Genomic DNA, 24,687 nt, shown 5'->3' with positions numbered 1-24,687 from the left:
TTGCTTGACAAACTTTTCCAAAACCAAAATGATCTCAAGTAAGAAAAAAAAAAAGATTAATCATTGCTGGATTTATTAACGTATTTCCTGAAAAGGTGGTCTGTGTGTTGTCTGAATGCATGATTTTCTAGGCACAGATGCGTTATATCATTTTTCATGGACTTTTCATTTTACATGACCCTCAAGTTTATCTGCCTTGGTGATTCATTAGGAATATCTTCCATGCAAACAGAACTAATATCTGAGGCTGTAGCCTTCTAGTTGCACTGTGGACCCACACAAATGACTGATGTGCACATCCTCAACACCTGAAGGTCGTGATCCCAATGTGCTTTCCTGGAAATGCATTCTTCCTTTGAACTTATCCCAGGAAAAATTTGCAGTTCAGCAAATTTAACCTGAAATGAACCTAAGCAGCATTCTCTTCTTGACCATCAGATCTTAAAGGCAGTGGTTAGGAACCTTTGGGTTCCTTGCACTTGGGGGTTGAGGGCCACGTCAGATGCCGTGCTACCCAGACCAGGAGTGGGGAGTAAATCTCAGTCCCACAGCTCTACCCATGGCTTGAACTTCAACCAGAAAAAAATCTCTCTCCCTCGGCATATTGTGATCAGATAAGAAACTTCATTGCAGAATAGACTGAAGACTCTTGAAACCCTTGATGTCTCCTTTAGTGTGAGGGTGCCATTCTCTCTTATACCCATAGCAAGGTGTTTGCTTGTTTATTGATTTAATTTGTATGTTGCCAAATCCAAACAGAATCATGACGGCTTACAGAAAATCCCAAATGAAAATATCTGTAGCAATAGCATAAACGCATTGCTGCTGCTTCCCACTGTGTCCACATTTCACCCATTTCATTGCTTTGTACTTCATGGCTTTGTAGTTGAGTTGTTGTTGGGCGCTGACATAACTGGCATCTCTACCCTGAAAACTTGGGCTCTTAGCTTAACTCCTACCTGAGATATGTGTGATGCTAAAGATTTGGGAAAGTTCTTCATGACAGACCTATTCTCACGTCTCCCTGATGGCAGCCCAGCATTTTGGATAATCTTAAGCAAACAGCCAATTGCTGCCCGTTAATAATCAGAATAGAATATTCGCTTATGCCCAGTTTTAGAGTTTATTCTCAGATAGAGAAAATTAGCCTCAAGAGAGGCTGCTGTTGCTAAGTCTACTTGGGAATCCCTCAGATGTCCTAAATTCCCAAGTAGGCTTAGCAGCAGCATCGCTCAAGGCTAATTCTTCTTTATATTAGCCATGTGAAATACGTTTGGATATACTCATGCGGAGGGGAACAGGGACAAGGACAGTGTTTGTGAAGGGCCTCTCTAAATGGTAGCACCTGCCTGACCTTGGTTGATCTTGAGGCCCAGATACATGAATGCCTGACTGTAGCTGCTCAACAGTTCAGTCTCAATCTCTCTTCCTCTCTCTTGAGATCAGTTGGGTAGCCACCAGTGAGGGAACCTTTTGTGTAGCAGTATCCTAATTTGTCTGGCATCACTGCCGTTGGTATCTTTTCTAAATGCCAGGTGCTATCCATCCTGTTGTTTCATGTCTATAATGATCTTGGATATTCCTGTGCTGGTAGAATCTAGAGAATGTGTTGGACACATTAGGTATCAGTTGTGTGTATCTTCTGTTTTTATGGTGTGGCTTCTTTGCTTGTTCTACATGGTAACCTGTTCTGAGGGTGTTTGGGGATGAGGCAGAGTTCAACACAGGTCTAATTGGCCTAGCTGTTGTGTGTTGGGTTGGGGAGGGCCTCGACTTCCAACCTTCCATCCCCACTGATCAGGCTCACAAACATTAATAATTTAGCCGATGTGCCTTTGTGCTGGAAGAAGCTCCCTGCATATTTTATGGGGTTTAGGTGAATGGAACTCACAGGGATACATGTGTGTGGAAAACTCACAGGTTATGGAAGGCCCGTCACACACTTGGTGTGGATTCCTGTGCTTTGCATGAATGCAGGATGCTCCCCTTTTGAATGGTGCAAAGATATGTCATTCACTGGGATGCATATAAATGTTTTGCACTACTGTATTTCAAGAGAATTGCTTCCAGTTGGTCGTCTTCTCTCGGAGCATTTTCCTGAAGAAGTAAATATAATGCTGGAGGCTGATCATTACTTTGCAGCATTCCATTTATTTTTGCTTTATTTTTCATATGAAAAGCCAAATGAAGCCAGAAGCCTGATAGGGACCCACAGAGGTGCCGTTCTTGGGATCTCATACTTAGAATAGTGGATGCCTGGTGGAAGAGCAGTCAAGTGCCTGCCATTTAGATCAACCCTGACACTTCCCTGAAAATATCTGGTAGGCCCCCTTATTGCTGGATCACAGTTTGAAGCTAGCAATTTCTTTGGCGAGGTTCATTCGGGAACAGTTTCTATTAAGATAAAATCTAGTGTTGCTGATAACCTTTCAGTCCGGAGCCTTAGTGAACTTCACGTGAATTTCAAGATGACTTCCAAGAAGGCCTGGGGACAGGACTGTTGTCGTGTTGATGTACAAGCTGTTCAGCAGGCCTGGCATTCCCTTCAGAAGATCTATTCCATGTCTTTGGAGGAGAGAGAAAGCGGGACATGTGGTGGTTTCTCTATTGCGGTGACAAATATATCCCTCTGTGGCTGTCATTCTGTGCTGTGGGAAAGAACTGAACTGGTGGTTTAAAAGGTCACACTTTGAGCGTTTCATCAATATTTGCCCAATCAACAATGTTGTATAGATTATGATTCTAGGTATACCTCAATATAAGATTCTTGAAAGTCAGAACTGAGTGTAAGATGAATTTTCATGTAACAGCTTTGGGATTTCTTTAAGACTTCATTCCATGGGGGGCAAAAAATGTTCATTAATTGGCTATAAGCAGATGGTTAATCAATTAAAATTTGTTCAAATAGATCCATCTTTTTATATTTTTATAGGGTTACAATTTACATATTTTTGCATCTTACCAAAACTTTATGATAATAACATATTTGGTAAGGCATTGACTGCAGAGTGAGATAAATTTATTATTTCAGTACAAAGAGAAGCCATCATTTATTTATTAGAGAAAAATAATCTGTGTTATAAAATCACAACAGAATGCAGTAATAGCTTTAATAAATTGAGTTACCATTGTCTCTCACTTCTCTAATTTAAAGTTGCCCTTGATGACTTAAATTATCCTGTCAATTAATCCACTAAAACATTAGTTGACAAAACTGCAGACTGAATGGATTAAAATTGCAACTCCCTTTCTTAGAGAATGAAACGATATTAAAGTGTCATTTTGTATTAATTGCCAGCCACTAAGGACCTGCTTGCAGAACCAGCCTTCTTGGCTGTGAGGGTGAAACCGTATAATGTTGCGCTTGCTTGTGGCAGGGAAGCATAGCTCCTTGCGGACCTGTCTACTCCCAGGATCATCTTTCCTGGATGCTGGGATGGTCCCCCTCCTTATCTCCTTCTTCAGGCTCTCCTTCTGCACTCCGTCTTGGCTCCCTGAGCCAGCCCACAGACGGATGAGGCCGTGGGGCAGCATTTGGGAGGATAACGTTATGGAGGCCAATCAACAAAGCCAAGGTCATTGGCTGCAGCAATGCAGATGGAAATGACCCAAGGACAAATAATAATAATTTTACAAATTCACCAAGAAGCAGCAACAAATCAGCATTCATTATTATATATATATATATTTTAAAATTGTGCTAATTCAACAGACAATAGCAGATTAGAGGATATTTGGCTTAGTACTCGATGGTTATGTACAAGTGCCGGGGAGGCAAATCCAATTTATAATTAGCTAATAAATCATACAAGTCACATTGAAGCGCAGGCGTTCTTTATTGGACGCCTGATTTAAGAAAGACGCGGTTCGGAGACAGATGGGTTCTGGGTGCTGGGACAGCAGCGTCTGAACGTCCTGGGAGCTCCTGCTGGGACGGAGCTCCAACGCTGGGCCTGCAGCTGAGGTTCGAGCAGAGACGCAGGACACACCACCGCAAGGCTTACGTGCCAGATTGTGAGGGATTGGCACAGCGTCCACTGGAGGCATCAGCTTAATTTGCGCCATGTGAACACGTATCTGTAATATGTTTTTCTCATGATGGGGTTTCCCCGAGGAGATGCAACCCACAAAAGAGGCCTTCCTGGAAAACGGCAGGCCAGCAGGCCCTTAGACAGCCGTGTCATCCCGCCGAATACAAGCTGGCTTTTTCAGCCTTTCATCTCTGCTCTCCTTTGAAAGTAATCATATTGTATCTCATTGGGTCATAAAGAGCTTGATTTATTGAAGCCAATTCATGAGACTCTAAATCATTTTGGTAAAATGGCCGCATTTCACAGCTTTCGGCTTTATCCTATTAAAATTTCAAGCCTGTAATATGCAATTATGTGTATACTCAAAGTTAAGATATTATTTTCTATGTAGGAAAAAAGGAAGTATAAATTTCTCCCCTTTAATTTGTAATATATTCCGGTTTGACAGTACTAATTTGCACTGCAAAGTAATTTGGGCATCAGAAGCATATGTCAACATGAAAAGTAACTGGAGCTGGGTCTCTGGGGAGTCAGGCTTAAATCTGTCTAGTTGCAGATAGAGCTGATGTGCTCATCTTCATTTTTGACCCAATAATGATAATTTATGAAACCTGCACTTTTCTTCTCCTGACAATTTGCTCTACTCAGGAGGGCAGAGAAATAGGTATCATCATTTCCCCCCCCCCCGCTCTGGATTTCTTACTGAAAGGGGAAGTGTCCTGATAAAGTATTTTTACATACCTTCCCTGCTTTACCCTAAGGAAATAAGACGTAACGTATTTGGAATTTATTTATTGGATTTGGTTTCCAGATGTTCGGTGGGCTTCTGGAAAGTTGAGGTTGAACGAAGGTCCTGAGCTCAGTGCCAGAATGTGGGGTGTGGGACTGGGGGTCCCCTTGTTTCTGAGCTTTCGCAGACCCTGAGTTCCAGTCCTCCACTGTGGTTCATAAACACACGTTGTCAACTGTTCTGAACCAGGAGGTGCTACAGGGCTTGCACGAGTCTGTATATCTGTGCAAATACGCACACCCACAAAGAGTACAACCCACAAGCACGAATTTCTTTATCCTACTACCTTCAGCTCCCTTACAATGCTGTGGCCTACCTCTGCTGTCTTCCTGTACTTTTTACAGTTGGAGCAGCTCCCTTCATTTCATTTCAGGCAGTGAAATCTGGAGATCTCCTACATTCCTGACATGAAAGCTAAAGAGGCACCCCCCGCCCCCGGTCCCCGTTGTCCTCCATCTCTGTCTGTCATTTTTATTGAATTTTTTTGTGGGCTTTGGGTTGTGCAGAGGACAAGACGTGGCGATTTAAGTGGTTTGTGATTGCAGCCTTAATGGCATTTTTCTCTAATGAAAACCTGGTCCCAAATTCTTTCTTTCCAACTTGCAAAGCATTTGCCTTGGGTTGACGCTTGCCAGCTGTAATATCAAATAAGGAGTTGACCTCACCCTGAACAGGACAGAGCGATTCAGCCTCAATATGCTGACCAGATAGGGGTGAAAATAAAGTGACTCAAATGTTCAGTGGAACAGTGGAGGCTGTAAGAGGCTTTTACTGATCTGGATAACAAGGCCTTGGCTGTAAAACGACAGGGCAACAACAAGGATAGCATAGCCTTAAAAATGCTTCCTACAGTGTAACAGTTGCAGACCAACTGGGACTTCTCTGTTCAAGGAAGTCTATTGAAAAATAAACTAGCAATGGCTTAAGATTTCTGGTTGCTTCTGTTGTAATGGGGAACAAGCAGAGTCGAAAAGTAACGGCTCACATCGTCTGTCCGCAAAAATACGTAAGTCGTGGCAGTGTGGCCAAATGTTCCGATACCTCTGGAAGGCTGTTCAGCTGGGATGACCCGTTTTCCTTCTTTTCTCTCCACAGTCTCCCAACGTTCATAATTACCCAGATATGGAAGCCGTGCCCCTCTTGCTGAACACCATGAAGGCAGATCCGGAAGAAGAGGCCTTGTGCACAGACCATTTCCAGACGCAGACTGAGCCAGTGGACTTGTCAATAAACAAGGCCCGGTCCTCCCCTCTCGCTGCTTCATCTTCACCAGTATCCATCACAGCGTCAGCATTGTCCCCCTCTTCGACTTCAACGTCTTCTAGTCGGCCAGCTTCATCCCCAACGGTAATAACATCCGTGGCCTCAGCGGCGTCGGCACCATCGGTATTAACTCCGGGCCCGCTTGTGGCATCTGCCTCTGGTGTTGGAGGGCAACAATTTTTGCACATAATCCACCCGGTCCCACCTTCAAGCCCCATGAACCTGCAGACCAACAAAATGAGTCACGTACACCGCATTCCAGTGGTGGTGCAGTCAGTGCCGGTGGTCTACACTGCGGTGAGATCGCCAGGGAATGTCAACAACACTATAGTAGTACCGCTGCTAGAGGACGGGAGAAGTCATGTCAAAGGTAAGATGGTCTCTTACAAAAGACACTCCCAAAGGAGCACGGTTGAAGGGTGCTTCCTGAATCATTCTGAAGCACCATTTGACAACCTGCCTCACTCGCGCTTTGAAAACAAGCTAAAACGAATGTGTATTCACGGTTCTTTGGGCCAGTTGTGGGAGAGGCTAGTTCATGACCCAGGCAACTGAGATACTAGAGTATTTATACCACAGCTTCCAAGTGGGACTCTTTGGAGTCATGTGCCGCCCTTGCTGTGGATTCCTTGAGGTCAATTCCTGGGCTGTGTTCTTAGGCTTCCCCACCACTACAGTGGGGCCCATAGAACTGATTTATCTTACGGGTTTCTGGTAGGAACTGTTGTGAGAAAATGTATGTGCAGTGTCTGAATGCTAAAATCCTGGTCACAATGTAGTCTTTATAGGAAATATATTGTGATTAGCAGTGGTTTCACACTAGTGGGTGCTCTGCCTAAGCTCTCCATTGGGGGAGAGCAAAATGTGTTGGGTGCTGGGACGCATGTACAAAAGGGTGGCGTTTGCATCGTGATATCACCACGCCCTTGCTGTGGGATACCTGTGGGCTCTGCCACTGAGACATTCAAACGCAGGGTGGAAGATACTGGAGGGCCCCCAGGATTTTGCCTTAGATAAGCTAGCCCCTCTTTGTCTTTAAAGCCTTTGTTGCTTGTTCGGATGCTTGTCTGTCTCTCAATGTAACAAAGATTCATAACAGTTGCTTGATCATGATAACTCACAGGGGAGCTTCTGTAGCAGTGGTCAGAGTTGGAAGCAATCACATTCCATGTGAAGAATCATAAAGATGACGCAGATTGTGGATAAGTAAGTTCATAGTTTAAGGTTGCAGGAATGATATGGACAGTTAATCTCAGGTTTGGAGGCAGTTTCCACATTTTCTGGTCTTCCTTATGACTTTAAAATGTCCCTGACCATGTTAATGGGGGCAAAACTAGAAATGAAGGTGATTTAGCAATCGCTGCTGAAAAATTAATTGAACTGTGGACCTTGAGCTTAAAGCGTCTGACAAAGTCCCTCTTGATATACTTGTCAATGAGTGTATTAAAGTGGACTGGATATGCATTTGCTTAAAACATGCCTGTAAATGGTTCTGAATGGAGCCTCAAATATTCCTCCCGCCCACCAGCCCTATGGGCTGGGGGTTCTGATTTTGACGCAGTGTTATTTCATATCTTTAAAAATGGCCTAGTAGATGGAAGGGAAGGGGTAGTCATCAGATTTGAGGATGGGAATTTAGGCAGATTGTCTATACATTAAGCAGCAAAAACACAATTCAGAATGACTTCAACAGGTCTTAACTTTTGGCCAAAACCAACATGGTGACTAATGTAAGGTCCTGCATCTGGGTAGGAAAAGCCAACTCATAGGGAGAAGGCTGGGAAGACTTTGCGTAAGAGTTCATGTGAGAAGGGCCTCGGGGTCGCAGGGACTACGGGCTGAACGTGAGCAAGCAGAGCCAATGCAGCCTTTGGTTACATTAACAGAAGCACGACTTCCAGACTGTGGGAAGGAGTTCATTGCTGTGTTGTTCCCTGCTCTGGTTAAACTGCGGTTGGAATACTGAGTGCTGGACACTGGATTTCAAAGGGACCTGGATAAGCCGGACAAGCTCAGCGAAGGATTAAAGGTTATGGAAACAGAGCCATGAGTAAGTTGGAGCTAGGCACGATTAGATTGCTGAAGAGAAGCCTTAGCGAAGGAGAATATGATAAAAGTCTACAGATATCTAAATGGCCACTTTTTGCAAGAGGGGACAGACCTGTTCTCTCTTGAACCAGGAGCAGGACAAGCATCAGTGGGTTGAAATTAAAAGGAAGGGGCATCAAGCTCAACATTAGAAGGAGTTTCCTGATAGTTAGGAGGGCTGTAAATTAGTAGAACCATCTGCCTAGACTCGTGGAGGATTTCAGAGCAGGGTTGGAAGGCTGCATTCTGGGCTGGTTTAGTGGGTTCTTGAACTAACGGAGGAATGGAGTTGAGTTCTGAACTGATGGCCTCTATCTGCTTCACAAATGCTAGAAAGGACCTACACGTGTATGTAGTCCACTAGATGTCCACCAGATGTGGAACTGTTAGAAAAAAATCAGATGGACACCTTACTGGACATTTCTGATGTTCTACAAAATGGGTGAACCCTGAGGCAAGACATTTGTAGGCATGCTGGTTTTGTTGGTGTGATCCCAGATGTGTCGCTGTCAGGAGCTTTGCATTGGATCCTGCTTCTTCCTTGTGCATGAAGTATATATAGAGATGGGAATATGTTTCCATACGTTTCTTTACTGCTCCCCACTGTGAGCATCATCCAGGAGCAGAGAATAAAGAAACGTAAACCATAATGTCATGCTATATATTTATATAATCCAGCATTCCAAGGAAAAGAGGGGAAGGAGATCTAGATCTGGTCTAAGAGTGTCAGGCAAAATCCCCAACAACCTTGAAATGATTTTTCATTCGCTTCCATGTTAATTTTCACCATGATGGTGGTTATATACTGCCGCTCTTGCTCCTACTAACAGGCAGTTGTGTATTTCATGAATCTATTCCTAAATCTTCAGAATTTATTTTCCTTCTCAGCTCCTGGACCTCTTTGTGAAGGGCAGCTATATACTGTGGGAAGATGGCTTGAATTCCCTGTGGATGGATAATCCTGACTTTATAATGGGGCCGTGGAACATTTGTGTCCAGAATTTCAGGGTGCTGTAGCATCCCATGAGCTGAATGAAGACCTGAGTCTGGATTTTCCTAGTTCCTCCCAAGTGCAAATGATTTGATCACAGGCATGCCTCCTAAAAAACAGTGTTCATGTCTAGAAGAACCTCTGAGTTTTATGTTCCTTAGGATAAAATTTGCATTCTGACCGTTGTCCGCAGATACTCAATTTATACTGAGCACTCTGCTAGCCTTCTGTCTACCGTTCCCTTGTTTGATGCCACATATGGGCTTCCTAGAAGAGAAGAGAAATATAGCCAGAGCAACCACGCTCTTTTGATTTGCAATTTATACATCGGGAACTCTTTTGAGGCAGGTCATTCATTTAGACTAAAGACTTCGTGTAATAACGTAAAGGGTTTGGGTGCAGTGCATTCACCTTTAGTGCCCATTGGCCCAAATGGTGCGATGTCCCAGAATGTTTACAAATCTCTCACTTGCTGTGGGAATGCTCACAAAGGCCCGTTCTGAGACCTGGGGGCGACCTTAGCTGAGACAGTATCTGCACAGCCTTAGAGGCAGAAAAAGGGGTCAGGTTTTGTTAGATACTTTTGGGAGAGTCTTGCCTGAAAATCTGCACGTTGAGACCCTATATTGTGTGCTGCTCAAAGCTGTAATTGCTTTTTGTCCCTCTGGCTTTGCTTTATGTTCTAGAGTGAATCAGTTATAAATTAGATAGTTGGTGTGATTTAGGTCTTGACACTCTCAAGAATTCAGCTTCCTGTAAATAAGTGTGAATTCAGCAGTATTCCACTCAAAATGAAAAAAAGGCTTCAGATCTTTATGGGGGGGAAAGTCTCCATAGATGTGCGTTTGAATTATGTGTAAGGTATCATTTTCTTGTGGGTCTTTATGGCTGATAGGAACCCCCAACATCCACAGAAATGTTTTGGGTGCAGAAGTACTACAAGCACAGCCTGACTGGACAGAGGAATATTGATGGTCTTCAGAACCTCAGAAGGCTGAGGTGGATAGCGACAAAATGGAAGCGTGGGGGCTAGGCCCGCTTTTTGGAGGCTGCACAAGAGCAAATTGTCAAGCTGCAAAGTCCTGTAAAATCTCCATAAAGGCCTGAAAACTGGAGTATGTGTAATCTTGCTATAAATTGTAATAAAAATTACTCTGTAGACACTGTATTATGGCCATTAAGTTCATGGCCGTTGCTGCTGTGTACATAAAGTTTTATGGAATAAATTGAGCGTTTTTTTCCTCCCCACTCAGAAAGCAAGCTGTTTTTGATTTAAAAGTTGATTGGTGATTGTCAAGCATTTTCCTAAGAGCACAAACCATTCATCATGACCTTCAGTGGAAAAAGAGTGGGGGGAAGGGAAGGCCCTGTGTATTTTCTTCATGTTGAGGCACAAAGAAAAGTTGCTTACATTTTTTTACACAGAGCACACTTTTGTTTTTTTTTAGTTTTAAGGAGAAGATTTTGCTTGTGTGTCTCCAAAGCACCTGGTCTCTCAGGATATATTCGTTGGACCTCAGCATGGTATCTACTCTTGCTGGGTTTAGCTGGGATAGTTTCCCTCTACTTGCATACGTTTTAAAGAAATGTTTGTTTGTTTATTATGTCCTTAATCCGCCACACTCCACAGAGACTCGTGGCAGTATGAGTTACAGAGAACATTAATTTTATCCTTTTTTCTGCATTATCCCTCTGTGCCTAGCAATGAAATTCTGCCTTCATTTTCTTGAAAAAAAGTTGGATTAGACCAAGAAATTCACCAGCAAACTGCTGGTAGATTTTTGTTCTGTGCTAAAATAATGGATTTCAACTGCTTAACTTCCAGAAAATGTCCGATCTTGATTTGAATACAAAGAGACTTGTGCATTACGAGGAATTTGGACACATAGTTTAGATGCACTGAAAATGTATATTAAGATGCTGGTTAAATTGGGGGTAGGGGGAGAAGGAGTGTAAATTGAAAGTGCCTCCCATAATCTTTCCAGTATTCTTCTTCCGGTTACAAATACAAATATCTATCTATTTTCAAGGTAGCATGGTTACTCTAAGCTCATCTTTTAATTTAGGTGCCCTTTATAAAGTTCTCAAGAACCTCAGGGTTCCAGGACCCTGCACCACAGCCTCTTAAAAGACAATGGAGGGAATTCTAGTTCTTATTTATTGAGGTTTTTAATTCAGATAACTTCTTGGATAAAAGATCATCCGTGCTAGTGATGAGCTGAACTCTTTTTCCTTATCTTGGAAGCTCAGCTTTGGCAAAGATTTCCTAACTTATTTAACACACCCTCTGCTCTGACATCCAAGCAGGGAAGCTTTGCTGGCCTACAAGCAGATCAGACTTTGCCTAGGTAGGTGGCTAAGCACGGATTCCCTTCCCTTGCCAATTTGTGGGTCCGGAGCCTCATCCCAGTATATGGACTGGTGTCCCCTAATGTTACCTGAATTATAACTGACCGGCACTGAGGAATTCTAGGAACATTGCCCAGAAAGCATCACCCTGCCAATGCCTTCTGAATCCACAAAGAGAAAAATGCAGGCAGGCGGATTGTTTCACCAGCATCACAGCCAGAAGGAGGTCCATCTGAGCAGAAAAATGCACAGAGATACCCAAATGTAAAAATGAAACTGGTTGCTAGTTCAGAAGGAGAAGAAAACCTACCTTTGTGTCCAAGGGGTTGGGATATCTACTGGCTTAGGGAAAGTAGATATTAAGCACCTGTATCAGCACTGTGATGACAGTGTCATTCTTTCCCATCCTTTGCCAATACTTCTGAAATAAAAATTTTAAATCCTTCTTCTTTTGGTTTTCTCTGTTTTTCATCTCCTTCCCTCCCTCCCTTGGTTTCAGAATATATTTTCATTTCATACATGGAGTCCCATTCACCTATAGTGTGGGAATTTATTATATATAAATTCACATACACACACACATGCATACACATGCATGACTTATATGGCTGCCTATCTTATACATAACAATCCTAGGCTGCTCACAACAACATTGCATAAAACCAAAAATAACAACATGTATCACAACCCCAATGGTATAACCCACCGATTCAACATGAAATCCATCCTAGAGCAATGCCTGGGTGAAGAGCCAGGACTTCACAGCCCTCCAGAAGACTAATAGGTCCTCCAGATCTCAGGGTGGAGGCCCAAGGTTGGTGCAGGCAAGGAACAGGTGCATCTCTGAAGTCCCACCAGATGGCAACCTTTAAGGGAAGGGACCTTGAGTGCATCTACCATTTCTCACCTGGTAAGATAGTCAGATACCCTCAGGGAGCGGCGGTCCCGCAAATATCCTGACTCCATGCCATTTAGGGCTTAAAGGTGATAACCAACACCTTTAACAGCACCAGGAAAGCATCTGGATAAGATTTGTTTCCATTCTATTTGGTAATGCCAAGGCAGTTTGTGGGAATTAATCATCTCTGATAGCTGTTAGCGATGTCCATAATGATGTATTAAGCATTAAGATGCCTTAAGTTCATTATAATTTATCATATCTGATCCACAGTGGTGGTGCTAATGGTAAAATTCAGGGTTTGGGAGTACTTTGCTTAAAAATGTACCTCATTTCTAAAGCTTATTCTAATTATTTTTACTAAGAGATCAGGTCCTGTCAGGTTCAGCCCAAAGAACTCCACGAGACAGTACAGATACAATTCTATTGCGTTTATTAGCTTCAGCCTCTCAGAGAGAATCTCTCCAGACTGAATCTACACTTCCCAAGCCAGTAAGCCAAAACACCGTGAATTCCTTAGGGAGGTGCCAGCCTCATCTTCTTAACCTTCCCACGCTCCTGCTGGGGGCTAAGGAAATGCTTATCTCCCCGAGCGCGGCCTTCATCAAACCATTCCATCACAGGTCCTGCCTAAAAACTGACCCATGACAAGACTGACCCATGACAAGACAGAACTACTTAGTGTGTACTCCTGCTTGAAGAACTAAGGGAAGAAGCTCTCCTTTAATGGTTTTGAGTGTTCTTAGACAGCTTCCTCAGGTCAGTTGGAGACAACAAATGTCTCCAGGTCTGCAGAACACATTTTTACCATGCTTTTTTGCCACTCATCACTTATACATTCTTTTTGGCTAAAAGCATTGTTGTTCAGGTGGTGTGAAGCTTCATTCTGGATTGTTTGATTTCTGAGGGGTCATTCGTACTTGTTAGTATTGTTGAACTTCCTAGGGCAGTGGTTATATTACCGCAGCCTTACAAGAGGCGGATGTCCTATCACCTTCCCAAGTTGCTTTGGATTCCATAATTACATAAATGGGACCAGTGGCATGATCTGGAGCTGTTGCACAAGAATTGGTCAAGCAGCTTCCTTCTACATCTGGATTCCAAGAGTTCCAAGATGGATCTTCTGCCTTCGAAAATAGGACAACATGCAAAATCTGCTTTCTCTGTAGTGAACTGTATGACGGAAAGTATCATTTAAAGGTTTTTCTCTAATTATTCCCTTTCTGCAGATGAGAAACTTAGCCTGAGAATAAAATAGTGACGTTCTCTGGATCTTCTTAAGAAATTCAGCCATTGCAGTTAGACTTAAGCCCACTTTTTGTGGATGGAGCCCGCTCACTCTCTCCAAGATGTTATTGATAATGAGTGCTCACTGTTAAAACTGCTTCATTGTGTAGTTGCAGTTTTGTTCTTGATGCTTTGTTCTTGATTAGTCCTCCAGTACTGCCATTATTAATTTAGGGAGAAAAAAATTGCCCAAGCACTTTATAGAATTTCTCCCTTCATTATTCTCCCAGTGCAAGAAATAGAAGGTCTCCCATATGCTGTAAATCCTGCCTGTGATGTCTTTAGTGCATTCTTGGGTATCTGAAAAACTTGCGAGCCCGTGCTTACGACAAAGTATTAATCAAACTGCCCAAATACAAATCCAAGCTGTTTATCTTAACTTTCAATAATGCCCAGCGGATTGAAGAACAGTGCATAAAAACAGAGGGAAACTTTTAATTTTTTATTTATTTATTTATATATATATATATTATTAATACTGTATATATCTGAAATTTTATTTATTTATTTATATATATTATTAATACTATATATATCTGAAATTAGTTCCTGAGCAGAGTACTTGTTCTCTGGAAACAGAGAAAAAATAGTGTTTTGTTTCCTGCTGTTGATGCTGAAATTTGCCTTTTTATAACTTGAATGCCAACGCTCAGTCTACAGGAGGGGGTGGGAGGGGTGTTGTGATACTGCAACTCCCAGAATCCCCACCTAGAAGGGTCAGTGGGGAAGAATGCTGGGATACAAGAAATATCTAAAAGGCTATGGCTGGCCTAGAATGTAAGAAACGTAGGACCCCAGGTTCGGGTTCAGGTTAGAGAGACGTGACCACCAGGCGGCCCGAAGGGATAAGCCTTTTCTGTCTCCTTTTGCTGCCACCTACTGACTGTGCAGACACTGTATGCGCAGCCCATTTACAGGAGTCCCCCACTTGCTCCTACTCCTGCTGTGCGGCTTAATGTTTCATTGTATCCCGAGGGCCTGTTCCTCACCACCAAGGGGGCAGATGGGCATGGGTACAGAGTCTCCTAAAGGCTCTTCCACTTCTAGTGGCTGAGGCCCTGCCATCTTTTGCTTCTGAAATTAAGGAGCCTTCACTCCTCCATCATTTGGTAGCTTCCTCTGATTATCCTGTGTTCCCCTCTTAAAAAGCAGATAAGCTGGAGAAATGAATCCGTCCTCTGAAATCCTGCTTCTGTTTTTAAAAAGTCCCTGGGTGGGAGTGCAGCCATGGCACAGCCCGCCTCAGTTTCCACATCTCACCTGCTGTGGGAGGAGAACTGAAGCCCGAAGCAGGTGTGAAGGAAGAGAAGAGGCAAGGTGGGCTGGTGGAGGACCAGGCTGAGTGGCCGGGCAGCCTCTGCCGGTCTGAGGAGTATTTCCAAAGGGTTGCTCTCTCTCGATAAAGAGGCCCTCGGAACCTTTGCCTTAACCTCACATAGAACAGCTGAGGCTGGAACGGCTTTTGGCTTCGGCCCTTGGGACGTTCTCAAGCATGGCTTACTCAGCTAGCCCAGTGGCCCCGGTTTGTACAGTGCACTGAACTATAAGCTGCCTGCAGCAGCTAGGCGTGTACGACGGGCCAGGCTGAAATGCAGTGAGTTAGTTTAGGATTCAGTGTGTCTTTGAACCCAGGCTGTGCTAAGTATATCAGCTAGCGGTTCCATCCTCCATTCAGAGGGGCTGTATGAGTCCTCTCTCCAAATCTTCTCCAACATCAGAGGCTGCGTCCCTCAGCACAGTCGTCTCAAGACATCCCGTGGTCTTCTCAGAGGAGAAGCACGCCCAGAAGACGTGTCTGTTCAGATGCAAAGCAACTCTCCCAGGCCTTACGCACCCTAGAACCCTACAACCCTCCCCAATGATACAAATTTCACATGGATTTGGCTTTTCTGTCCAATCCCTGACAACAATAGCCAGTGATGGGGCCAGGAACTGAGCCCCACAATGTGGCAACAGCAGCCGGTCATGATCGGTACATATGGAGATCAGAGAAAGTGAGGTTTGCATCAGGGCTGCAGTCTCCAGTCAGAGATTCGTGTTCACAACACATTTAATTTGGCCCCAGCGGCTTCTTGATGTTTCTTTGTGTGTCTGTATTTGACTTGTAGTTTAGATCGTGCTTATAGGCATAAATATTTCCTGGAAATCTCTGTTTGCGCACTGGGTAGGTGAGCTCTGAATCTGCTGTCTGTTAGCTGAAAATGGATGGGGTAATAACAGTGATTTAGGACAGCTCCTCTTTTGTCTCAAAACATTTCCTCCTGTCACATCTTAGCTTTAGGCCTCTGACTTTTGTGTTCTCATCCTAAATTTTGCAAACATTTGATCATTTCCAGAAATAGCACAGAAAGAGCAGCACAATGAAGCATCACTTCTTGAACTAGGACATGTACGCATCCTGATTGCCAAGGGTGGCATTGCTGTGGTGGGCTGCACCCCAAAAGTGTGAGATGGGCGTCCACTTGGGGCAGGGGTGAAATGGGTGCTTACAAGATCAAAGCGCTCTTTTGCCCCATACTCCTCCATCCCAAATATTGGCAAAAATATTTGGCCTCACCTATCGTGGGGAGTCACCAAAGAGATGCCGGCAGGGCCCTTGTGGCCTCCAGCACATCTGTGGCTAGTCACAGAAGCAGAAGCAGAAGCAGAAGCAGGAGGGAATGGCTACTGCTGGAAAAACACCGATCAAGAGTGTGCAGACATCTCTGGAGCAGGACAGGAATCCAATTATGCACAGCGAGTTCATCATATTCTGTCAGCCGAATTCGCTTATTAGTAGCTTAATTAGAAACTTCAGTGTCATTTCACAAGGTAGGTCATTGATATTTATATCATGTTATAAATATCATGGGCACAATCCATTATGGAGGATTAAAGGTAAATGTTTGAAATGTTCGTATGTTTTTTTTTCTTGTTGCTAATGTAGAAAGGTATAAACAGCGGACCCTGCTAGGGATCTGTATTTTTAAATTGTATTTTAATAAATATTCTGGGATTTAGAAGGGAGGGAGCAGGATGCCAAGTCATTTATGGGGGTTAAAACAAAAAGGGGGCAGAAAAGAATTGAAACCAATGAGAACGCAGTGAACGTGGCATTGGCAAGCGCAGTTTGGTGAAAGCGCGCACGGAGTGATGCTCATTGGGGGAAACAGCTCAGACGGGTCCGCGCTAATGACGACTGACTTGAAAACCTGCTTACAAGGAAACAGAAGCGATAGAAATGGTGGCAGAGGAGTTTGCTCTATGTTAGGAAAAATGCCCCCAGCTACCCAGAAACCCAAGGAGATGAATTTGGGGGGACTCTTGGGAGAATCAAGGTTAAGATAAAGGGAAGAAGGAATAAAGGTATTATCATTGGTGCAGTCTGCTAGCAACTGTCCCACCAAGGAGATATGGAAGATGCTTTCCAGGGGCAGGAGAAAATCATCGTGGATGCTGGAATTCTTGCTGTTAAAACTGAGTGTTTCCTTGGACTTCAGGAAGGCAGATTTTACCACTGAGCTAAGTAGGACGCCATGTCAGAAGAAGAAGAAGAGGACCCCAGGATGAGTGAAAAAGCAGAAAGGCAACGTGGCCACACATCGAAAAGGAAGCGAATAGGAAGTACTGAGTTATCTCGTTTTCTCGAAATACAGGGTCACCCAGTACAGATGAACTATGAGAGATTCCAGACCTAAAAGGGGAAGCACTTCTTCACACAATGGAATTGGCAAATGTAAGATACTGTATGGCCACAGTTTGGAGAGTTTTAGAAGGCTATTGGTGACTTTTCATAGGAGGTCTGCACCCCAAGGAAGGCAATGAACCTCTCAAGGCTGTGGATGGCGGGGAGGACAATTCCCTGTGATTTGGCTTGTGGGCTGTCTGCTGGCACCAGGTTGGAATAAATCAGAGGCATAGCTATATCATCCTGACCCGATCATAAAGAAAGGAAAAAAACCTATGCGTATGAAGTCCATGAGATATGATGTCCTGGTCCCCTCACTTGCTCAAAATATGTCACTTAGCACCTCCCTACCTGGGAAGCCATTTAAAAAAAAAAAAAAAACTTTAATTAACTTTCAAACCTTTAAAAATTCAAGATTCTTCCAGCCACTCACTTTGGCAAATTAGCTTTGTTCAAACGTTTCCTTTGATGTCAAGTTTTCATTAATTTATCTCATTACATATCTGAATTACCTCACCCATATACATATGACAGTGGGACATCTGTCAAGTGTTTAAATTTGTATTATTTATTTGTATTTATTAATATTGCAAATTTGGTCATTGCCCATCTCACTAAGGAGCAACTCTGGATAGTTTACTGTAAACACAAGAATAAGTATTAATTAAAATACAATAAAAATGCAATAAAAACCAGATACATATATAAACAATAATATCTTCCAAGATACTGATGGTAAGAGCATCTTCAAGATGCTAGCCACCCCCAGGGTTGGTTGTCCCTCTTCTTACCACACGTGAGTTGGCAGACCCAGGTCTTCACTCCTTCTGGAAGGTCGAGAGAGTAGGGGTCTGCCTCACCTCTGGGGGGAGGGTATTCCATGGGGCAGGGGCAATGGCAGAGAAGGCTCTCCTTCTGGCCCCCCCAGTTGACATTCTTTCTTCAACGGGGTCCATAACGTACTTTCTCTGCTTACCCTGCCTGGGTAAGACAGGTCGATATAACGGAGGTGAGACGGTCCCTCAGGTAACCCAGTCCCATGCCAGGTAGGGCTTTAAAGGTGATAACCAACACCTTGAATTGGACCTGGAAGCAGACTGGCACCCAATGGAGCTCCCGCAGCAAAGGTGTCACGTGCCATCTCTGGGGCACCCAAGATTGCCTGCACGGCTGCATTTTGAACCAGCTGGAGCTTCCGGATACTCTTCAAGGGTAGCCCCACATACAGCGCATTGCAATAGTCTATATGGGAGATGACCAGGGCATGAGTGATTGACTGGAGGGCCTCCTGATCCAGGAAAGGGCATAACTGGCGTACAGCATGTAATAATATACAACACGTAATCATACTAGAACAAGTAATATTACAACAAGTAATAATAACATTATTACTTATTATATTTCTGTATCATGTTCCATGCAAATATATCTTAAATAAAGAATACATTTCATCTACAATAAAACCAGAAAATGCTACAATAAAAGTAATCAATTAAACAGTATCAGTTAAAAATATTCAGTCGGAGAAACAGGCAGGCCTCTCACACTTTTCTGGCATCCAGGGATGCAGGCAGCCTTCAAAAGCCCCTCAGAGATGCACACACAATCCCCAATTTACACCTACGACGGTTGTCTTCCAATCTTCATACTCAGCTGGTCTGTCCGATGCCCTGGCCTCAGGTGGCCCACACTCGAGTGCGTCACAACTCGGGCCCTGACCTGGCTTGGTTGCCGCTTGTTAGCTGGCTTGGAGGTACGAACAAGGTGTTGCGTGCGCTCAACCCCTCAGCCCCTCGAGCACTGCATTCAGCACTAGCGCCAATGACAAACTAGCTACTGTTGTTAGTACAGAAGTAGCCGTTCACTTTTGCTATAAGGTCAAGTAAGTCAGTCTGAAATCATGCATTGACTGAAACAGCTTAAATGGCTCTCATGCAGGGGTATTTCTAGGAAGGAATTGTGGAAACCACTGGATTTCTGCCTGTACGGTTTTATTATCGTAGAGGAGTTCGGAGTCCGCCTTGGAGAGCTTACGTGGCAGCTGCCAGGAAAACAGGAACGTAGCCCAGAAAAACAGGAAAGGTGAAGAAGAAACTGAAGGCTGGTCCACCTTGACTCTCTTTAGTATAAAAAGGGAAAATGCCGTCTGGCTTCCAAGAGTCTCTTTCATAGCCTGTATCGAAGAAGTCTTTACAGCTTCTGTGGCATGTTATATAAGGACTTGATCTTGTGCCTTGCTCTTTTAAGTGGAAATTAAAACTCATATTACACTCTCCCCTTAAACACAGGGTTGAATGTGGGTGCGTGTGCAGTTATGGACATATTGAAGAGCAAATTTAAGGATGCAAATAACACACAGGAACCAATTTCTTAGCAAACAGTTTCATATGTATCTTCTTTCAGAAACTTGATGGAATTGTTGTTCAGGCTATAGTTTCCCCATGTTACAGTTAGTGTTTGCCAGATGTTTTAATATACTGCTAGTGACATTTATCAGATCCTACTTAGGTGGAGATAATTAAATGTTAGATCTTGTATTACCCCAATGTAGACTATACTTTGATTCCTGGGTGGGCAGTTTTTTGTCACTCAGTACAGTTCCTCATTGCCTCTTTCTTTCTGGTTGATATCCTTTTTGTGATGTTTGGAAGATGGAAGGAAAATGCAATTAAACATTCCCACTGAAGTCAGTGGAACTGAGATATCCTTAACTAGAACTGGCTTCCACTCGTTCCCTTGCAGTTACCGTGAAAACTGGTCCTGATCCAAGTCTTAGGATTTGTAGCATGTCTGGCTGGTCAAGCAACGGATGCCCGTTGACGGCATCAAGCACAGCCGTCAGATTCAGGAATTCCATATAAACATTTAAATCCATTTCCATTCCCACTAGCAGGTATGGAGAGAGTAGCTCAGGCTTACCTTTGGAATTTTCTACTTAAATAATTTTAATATAAGCAAATGCTGCTAATGATTTCCATTTGGACAGCGATTTCGATCATTGCTCAGATTCATAAGTTTTTTTTTTTGGCCTGCCAGAAATCTGTTCGCCTAGAATCCAGAGGTCTAAGATACCCCCCGTCAACACAACTTTCTTCCATATCCACAAGCAATTCATTTTGGTGGGTTTTTTAGCAGAGAGTTTCCCCTCCTGCAGTATTCGGAGCTTGTCATATGCCTTGTCTGAGGAATTTCTGGAGGGCAGGCCAACAGAAATCGGAGACCTTTCTGGCTTGTGGGATCTCCCCCTAGAATCTTAGCTGGAACTGAGATCAAAACTTGCTAGTAACCCAACCTTTGGGATTTTATTGAAGATAAAGTCATTGTGTTTTGGGTTGGGTTGTTTATTTGGCCCTTTGCTATTTAAAGTCTTAGGTCAGTCAGTTTGTTTGACTGCTTTCATCCAGGCCTCAGATCTGTGGTTATGGGTTAGAATAAAAATAATCTCTGCTTCCTTTACATGTCCCTTTTGTCATGTTAACAGCTTGAGATTTAACTCAGTCTTCAAAAGCGACGCCAGAAATTATGAAGTGCAGTGTAACAGCAGCTTGATTAGCTTTCTCAGCAGTGTGGGTGTGTTTGGGCAAGTGTCTAGGACAGTGTTGTCCAAACTTGGCCACTTTAAGATGAGTGGACTTCAACTCCCAGAATTCCCCAGCCAGCATGGCTGGCTGGGGAATTCTGGGAGTTGAAGTCCACTCATCTTAAAGTGGCCAAGTTTGGACAACACTGGTCTAGGATAATCGCTTCAGCCGTGTGTTGGGAGCAGGGTCCATTCGCCTCTGCTCACCAGGACGACCGTCAAAGGACTTTCTCCTTTGGAAACAGAACCCTCTGCGAGGCACGTGGAGCTAAGAAACCCGAGGCACAGTAAATGGTAACCCCTTATCAACCCCCCCCCCCCCACACACACTTTTAATTTGAAATAGGAGATTTTGTGTATGTTTAATGTCCTGTGCAGTTTGATCATAGCCAGGGAGAGAGCAATTCAGCTGCCATTTCGCTCTCAGTCCAGCAGGCTGTGTGTCGAACAAACCCGCCGCGCCGCTCAAGTCGACAACAAGCAGACGTTATTTTAAAACAGACTAAAATATCTCCGAGTCCTTTTCCCCCAGAGAGAACATCATGAGTTTCAAAGAGGAAACCAGCTAGATTTATATCATACTTGGATATAACCATGAGAGATGCATATGAATTTATGGTGATATTTATACACACTCTGTAAAATCAGAGTTGGTCCTGAAGGTATTTGTGATTGCCATGTTTGAAATTTTTAAAAAGAGGATGCTCTGGGGAGAGCGCTGTTTACCAATGTGTGGCACATCGTGTGGCCTGCATCTTTTTAAAAAAATATGCTCCTCCCCGTGTGTCTGTGCTGTTTTTCAGGCCTTAAGGGGGAGGCTCCGTAGAATAAGATATCAGTAAGAGAGGTCACAGCATTTGGCACAGACCAAACATAAATCCAAAAAATGAATGAGGACTGATGGATTTTTTCCTTTTTTTCCCTCCCAAGTTCACCCCAACGATGAACCCAGATAATGTGTGCTCAGGCTTTTCTAGCTGACCTCTTCTAGAAGCCCTGGCCATTTGGACGGATTTTGGATTTCTGCCTGGAGAGAGTGTTTGCATTTAAAAAGAGGGCTGGCTGGCGAAGAAGCGGGCATGTGGCACTCCTGTTAGCAGAAGACCTGAAAGGGGCGAAGGCGCATTAACCACAGGAGGAATACGGCAGTTTAAGGGAGAGGTCCTGAAGAGCAGTCTTGGGCCGAGCAAGCACGAGGCATTTTCCCCAGGCTGTAGGGCCAGGAACGTGGCTCGCGAAAGCTGCTTCAGCCAACCCCAAAGAATGGGAATATTTTGCCAGATCTTGGATGCCCAGCCAGATGGAGCATTCATGCTTTGAGAAGCTGTGCGAGGAAGACTGGAAAGGGGGTCATCCTCCCCCTGTTCTTCTTGCGCAGAATGCGTGCAAGTGGCCGACCCAGAGTGTGTTGCTGTCTACGTGGTCCTTCCCTTTGGGAGACCCATGCAGGGCCAGGCCTTCTCTTCCTTTAGAGGCTCCTCCGCACAGGCCGTGCCCACGGAGCAACCTTACAGTGGCACCAGAACGTTCCGACAGATGTCTTCTTTTTCCCCTTTCCCTCTGCACAAAGGAATGTTAATATTCAGCATCCATGTCCAAGAAATGATAATCCTGCGGCATTAACAAGCTTACTGCATAATTAGTTGCATAATTCGGAAAGGGCAAGATAATATAGCTGCCATTTTAAAGTCACAGTTAAGTGATGAAGTTGATGGAGTATCGTTTGCAAAGAGACTTTAATACTGAAGGATGTTCTTTGCCTTTAATTTGCTAACAGAGTATTGGAAATTGATGCCCTCATCTTTCTATAAATCATGGGTTTCTAACCACATTCCACAATATAATATAGGGAAAAAACCAACAAATTTAAAAATCCATGATTTGTTTTGAGGTTAGTTTAGGCAATTGACATTATTGACCAATCCTATTTAAACAAAAAACAAAAAACGAGATTGCCTTTAAAATGTATGTTTTAACATTCTAAGCTCGGCTTGGCCTGAAAGTTTTCTCTCTAAGTGAGAGCTGAGTTTTATGGTAGCCAACTGATGTTCTCAAATTACAGAAACCCACAGATAGAGCTTTTGGGAGAAAAGCAAACGTTAAGGTTTAACAACGCCGAGGGAGTTTTAGTTACAACTGAGGCTTCTTTATGCTGTTTTGATCCCAAGGTAAACCCTTCTCACCAAATCCTGGTCTCCCATTTGACATCTTTTAGGATCTGTGATGTGGGTTCTTCTCCTGCTTCCTCTCTTCATGTGCATCAGTTGTATTTTTCTACTCCGTACAGACGAGCTTTCCTGGCAGGACACCACATACATCTTAGACATTATTCTCTTCTTCAGTTAAACCGACCGGATAGATAAGGGCCCTGCAATGTCATCTTTGCACGGGAGCAGTTCCTTCTGAATGTGCCACGCAGAGGAGTTCAGATGTATGGTATCCTCAAATGCGCTTGAGAACAGGGCTGATCCTGCCATGGCGTGGGAGGAACCGTTGCGTTTTTAGACAGCCGGTGTTGGCTGTAGCGAAAAGGCAGCAGTCTTTTATTTATTTATTTGTTTGTTTGTTTGTTGTTGCGTCTTAATTCCAGGGCAGAAGTGACATGCCGCGAGAATGACGCACAGGCTTTGTTGCTTAGAGTCGCATTCCGTGCCATTTAGATATTTACTAAAAATGGGAGAAAAGTACTCAGGACTTGCTGTTTGATAATGCTAATGGGAAGCAGCACGTTGTACTCGGAGTTTACAGAGCCAAGAGAAATGGGAACGCGTGATCAAGGTCTGCAGTTCGACTTCTAGAAGAACTTTTTTCTACCCTTTGCATGGTTACTGAGTCCTTATATAGAACAACTAGCATAATGTTTGCGTGACTTGAATATTTGCACTGGGCAACTATTATTGTGGAGCTGCACATTTTTGTCTGATGGCAGGTTTGTCAAAACATCAGTCACAGGAGTGAAGTCTGTTCACTCTTCTCGGAGGCACCGTAGAAGATGTTACCCCTCAGGTGGGTGGGTGCAGCCGTTCTGTGGGGCCGCTTCCAGGTCCTGGATGGGATCCCTTGGGGAGGTAGCCTGGCTGCCCCCCCCATCCTGTGCTGTGCAGCTTCCGGGGAGGGGTCTCTCTTCTCCTCCGTAGTGTCTTCTCAGACCGTCACATTTCCACGCTAAAGGCCAGTCTATCTGCCAAGTAATCCCACTCGAGAGTGATTTCTGGTAATTGTGCTCCTGAACGTCTCAGTGTATTTGTGCCTTACAACGATCAGCCTCTCATTTTTTACCTGTGAGCAAAGTTCAGTGGATTGATTCAGCTTTGTTTTTATGTCAGCTTTCTTTGCCCCTGGAAATTTGTTCCACCCGGCTTGCGTACAGATTTGTGGTTTTTTAAAACCTGCACAAAGTTATTTATTTGTTTGTTTGTTTATCGTATTTATGTAGCCACCCATCTCATATAAAAGTGGCTCTTTTAGTACTCTTTAGGAAAACAAGTACAAAAATGTGAAGAGGATACATATGTATGTATGTATGTATGTAATGCATTTTTATGCTAGCTCATATGCAAAAGCATCCCAAAGTAGTGTACAAAGGACATTAATCAAAATTGAAAACAAATTTAAAAACGTGCAGTAAAAAGGAGAAGGAAACTGAAAGAGCAGAATAGAACTCATTCACCCATTTTTATACAGAGAAGACCTAGGTGAGATGTGAGGCCTTCTACAGGTCCCTACAGCAGGCACATTTTGAA

The 24,687-nt window shown here is 43.7% G+C and overlaps 1 protein-coding gene across 11 annotated transcripts in view; it reads left to right on the top strand.

The window, feature by feature from the left end:
* KLF12 (KLF transcription factor 12) overlaps nucleotides 1-24,687 on the top strand; it is a 171,210-nt gene that overhangs the window by 88,400 nt on the left and 58,123 nt on the right. For all 11 annotated transcript variants that reach the window (XM_088139532.1, XM_088139536.1, XM_088139538.1 and 8 more), the window contains one exon: nucleotides 5,917-6,454. In XM_088139532.1, coding sequence (XP_087995658.1) covers nucleotides 5,917-6,454 — 538 coding nt within the window. The remainder of the gene's footprint in view (nucleotides 1-5,916; nucleotides 6,455-24,687) is intronic.

This window comes from Python bivittatus, unplaced genomic scaffold, assembly GCF_059951505.1.
Source record: "Python bivittatus isolate LINGU-HERP-01145 unplaced genomic scaffold, Pbiv_v1 ctg000210_np1212, whole genome shotgun sequence".
Classification (NCBI taxonomy): Eukaryota; Metazoa; Chordata; class Lepidosauria; order Squamata; family Pythonidae; genus Python; species Python bivittatus.
The sequence above is the reverse complement of the archived record's forward strand: the minus strand, read 5'-3'. Positions and strand labels throughout refer to the sequence as shown.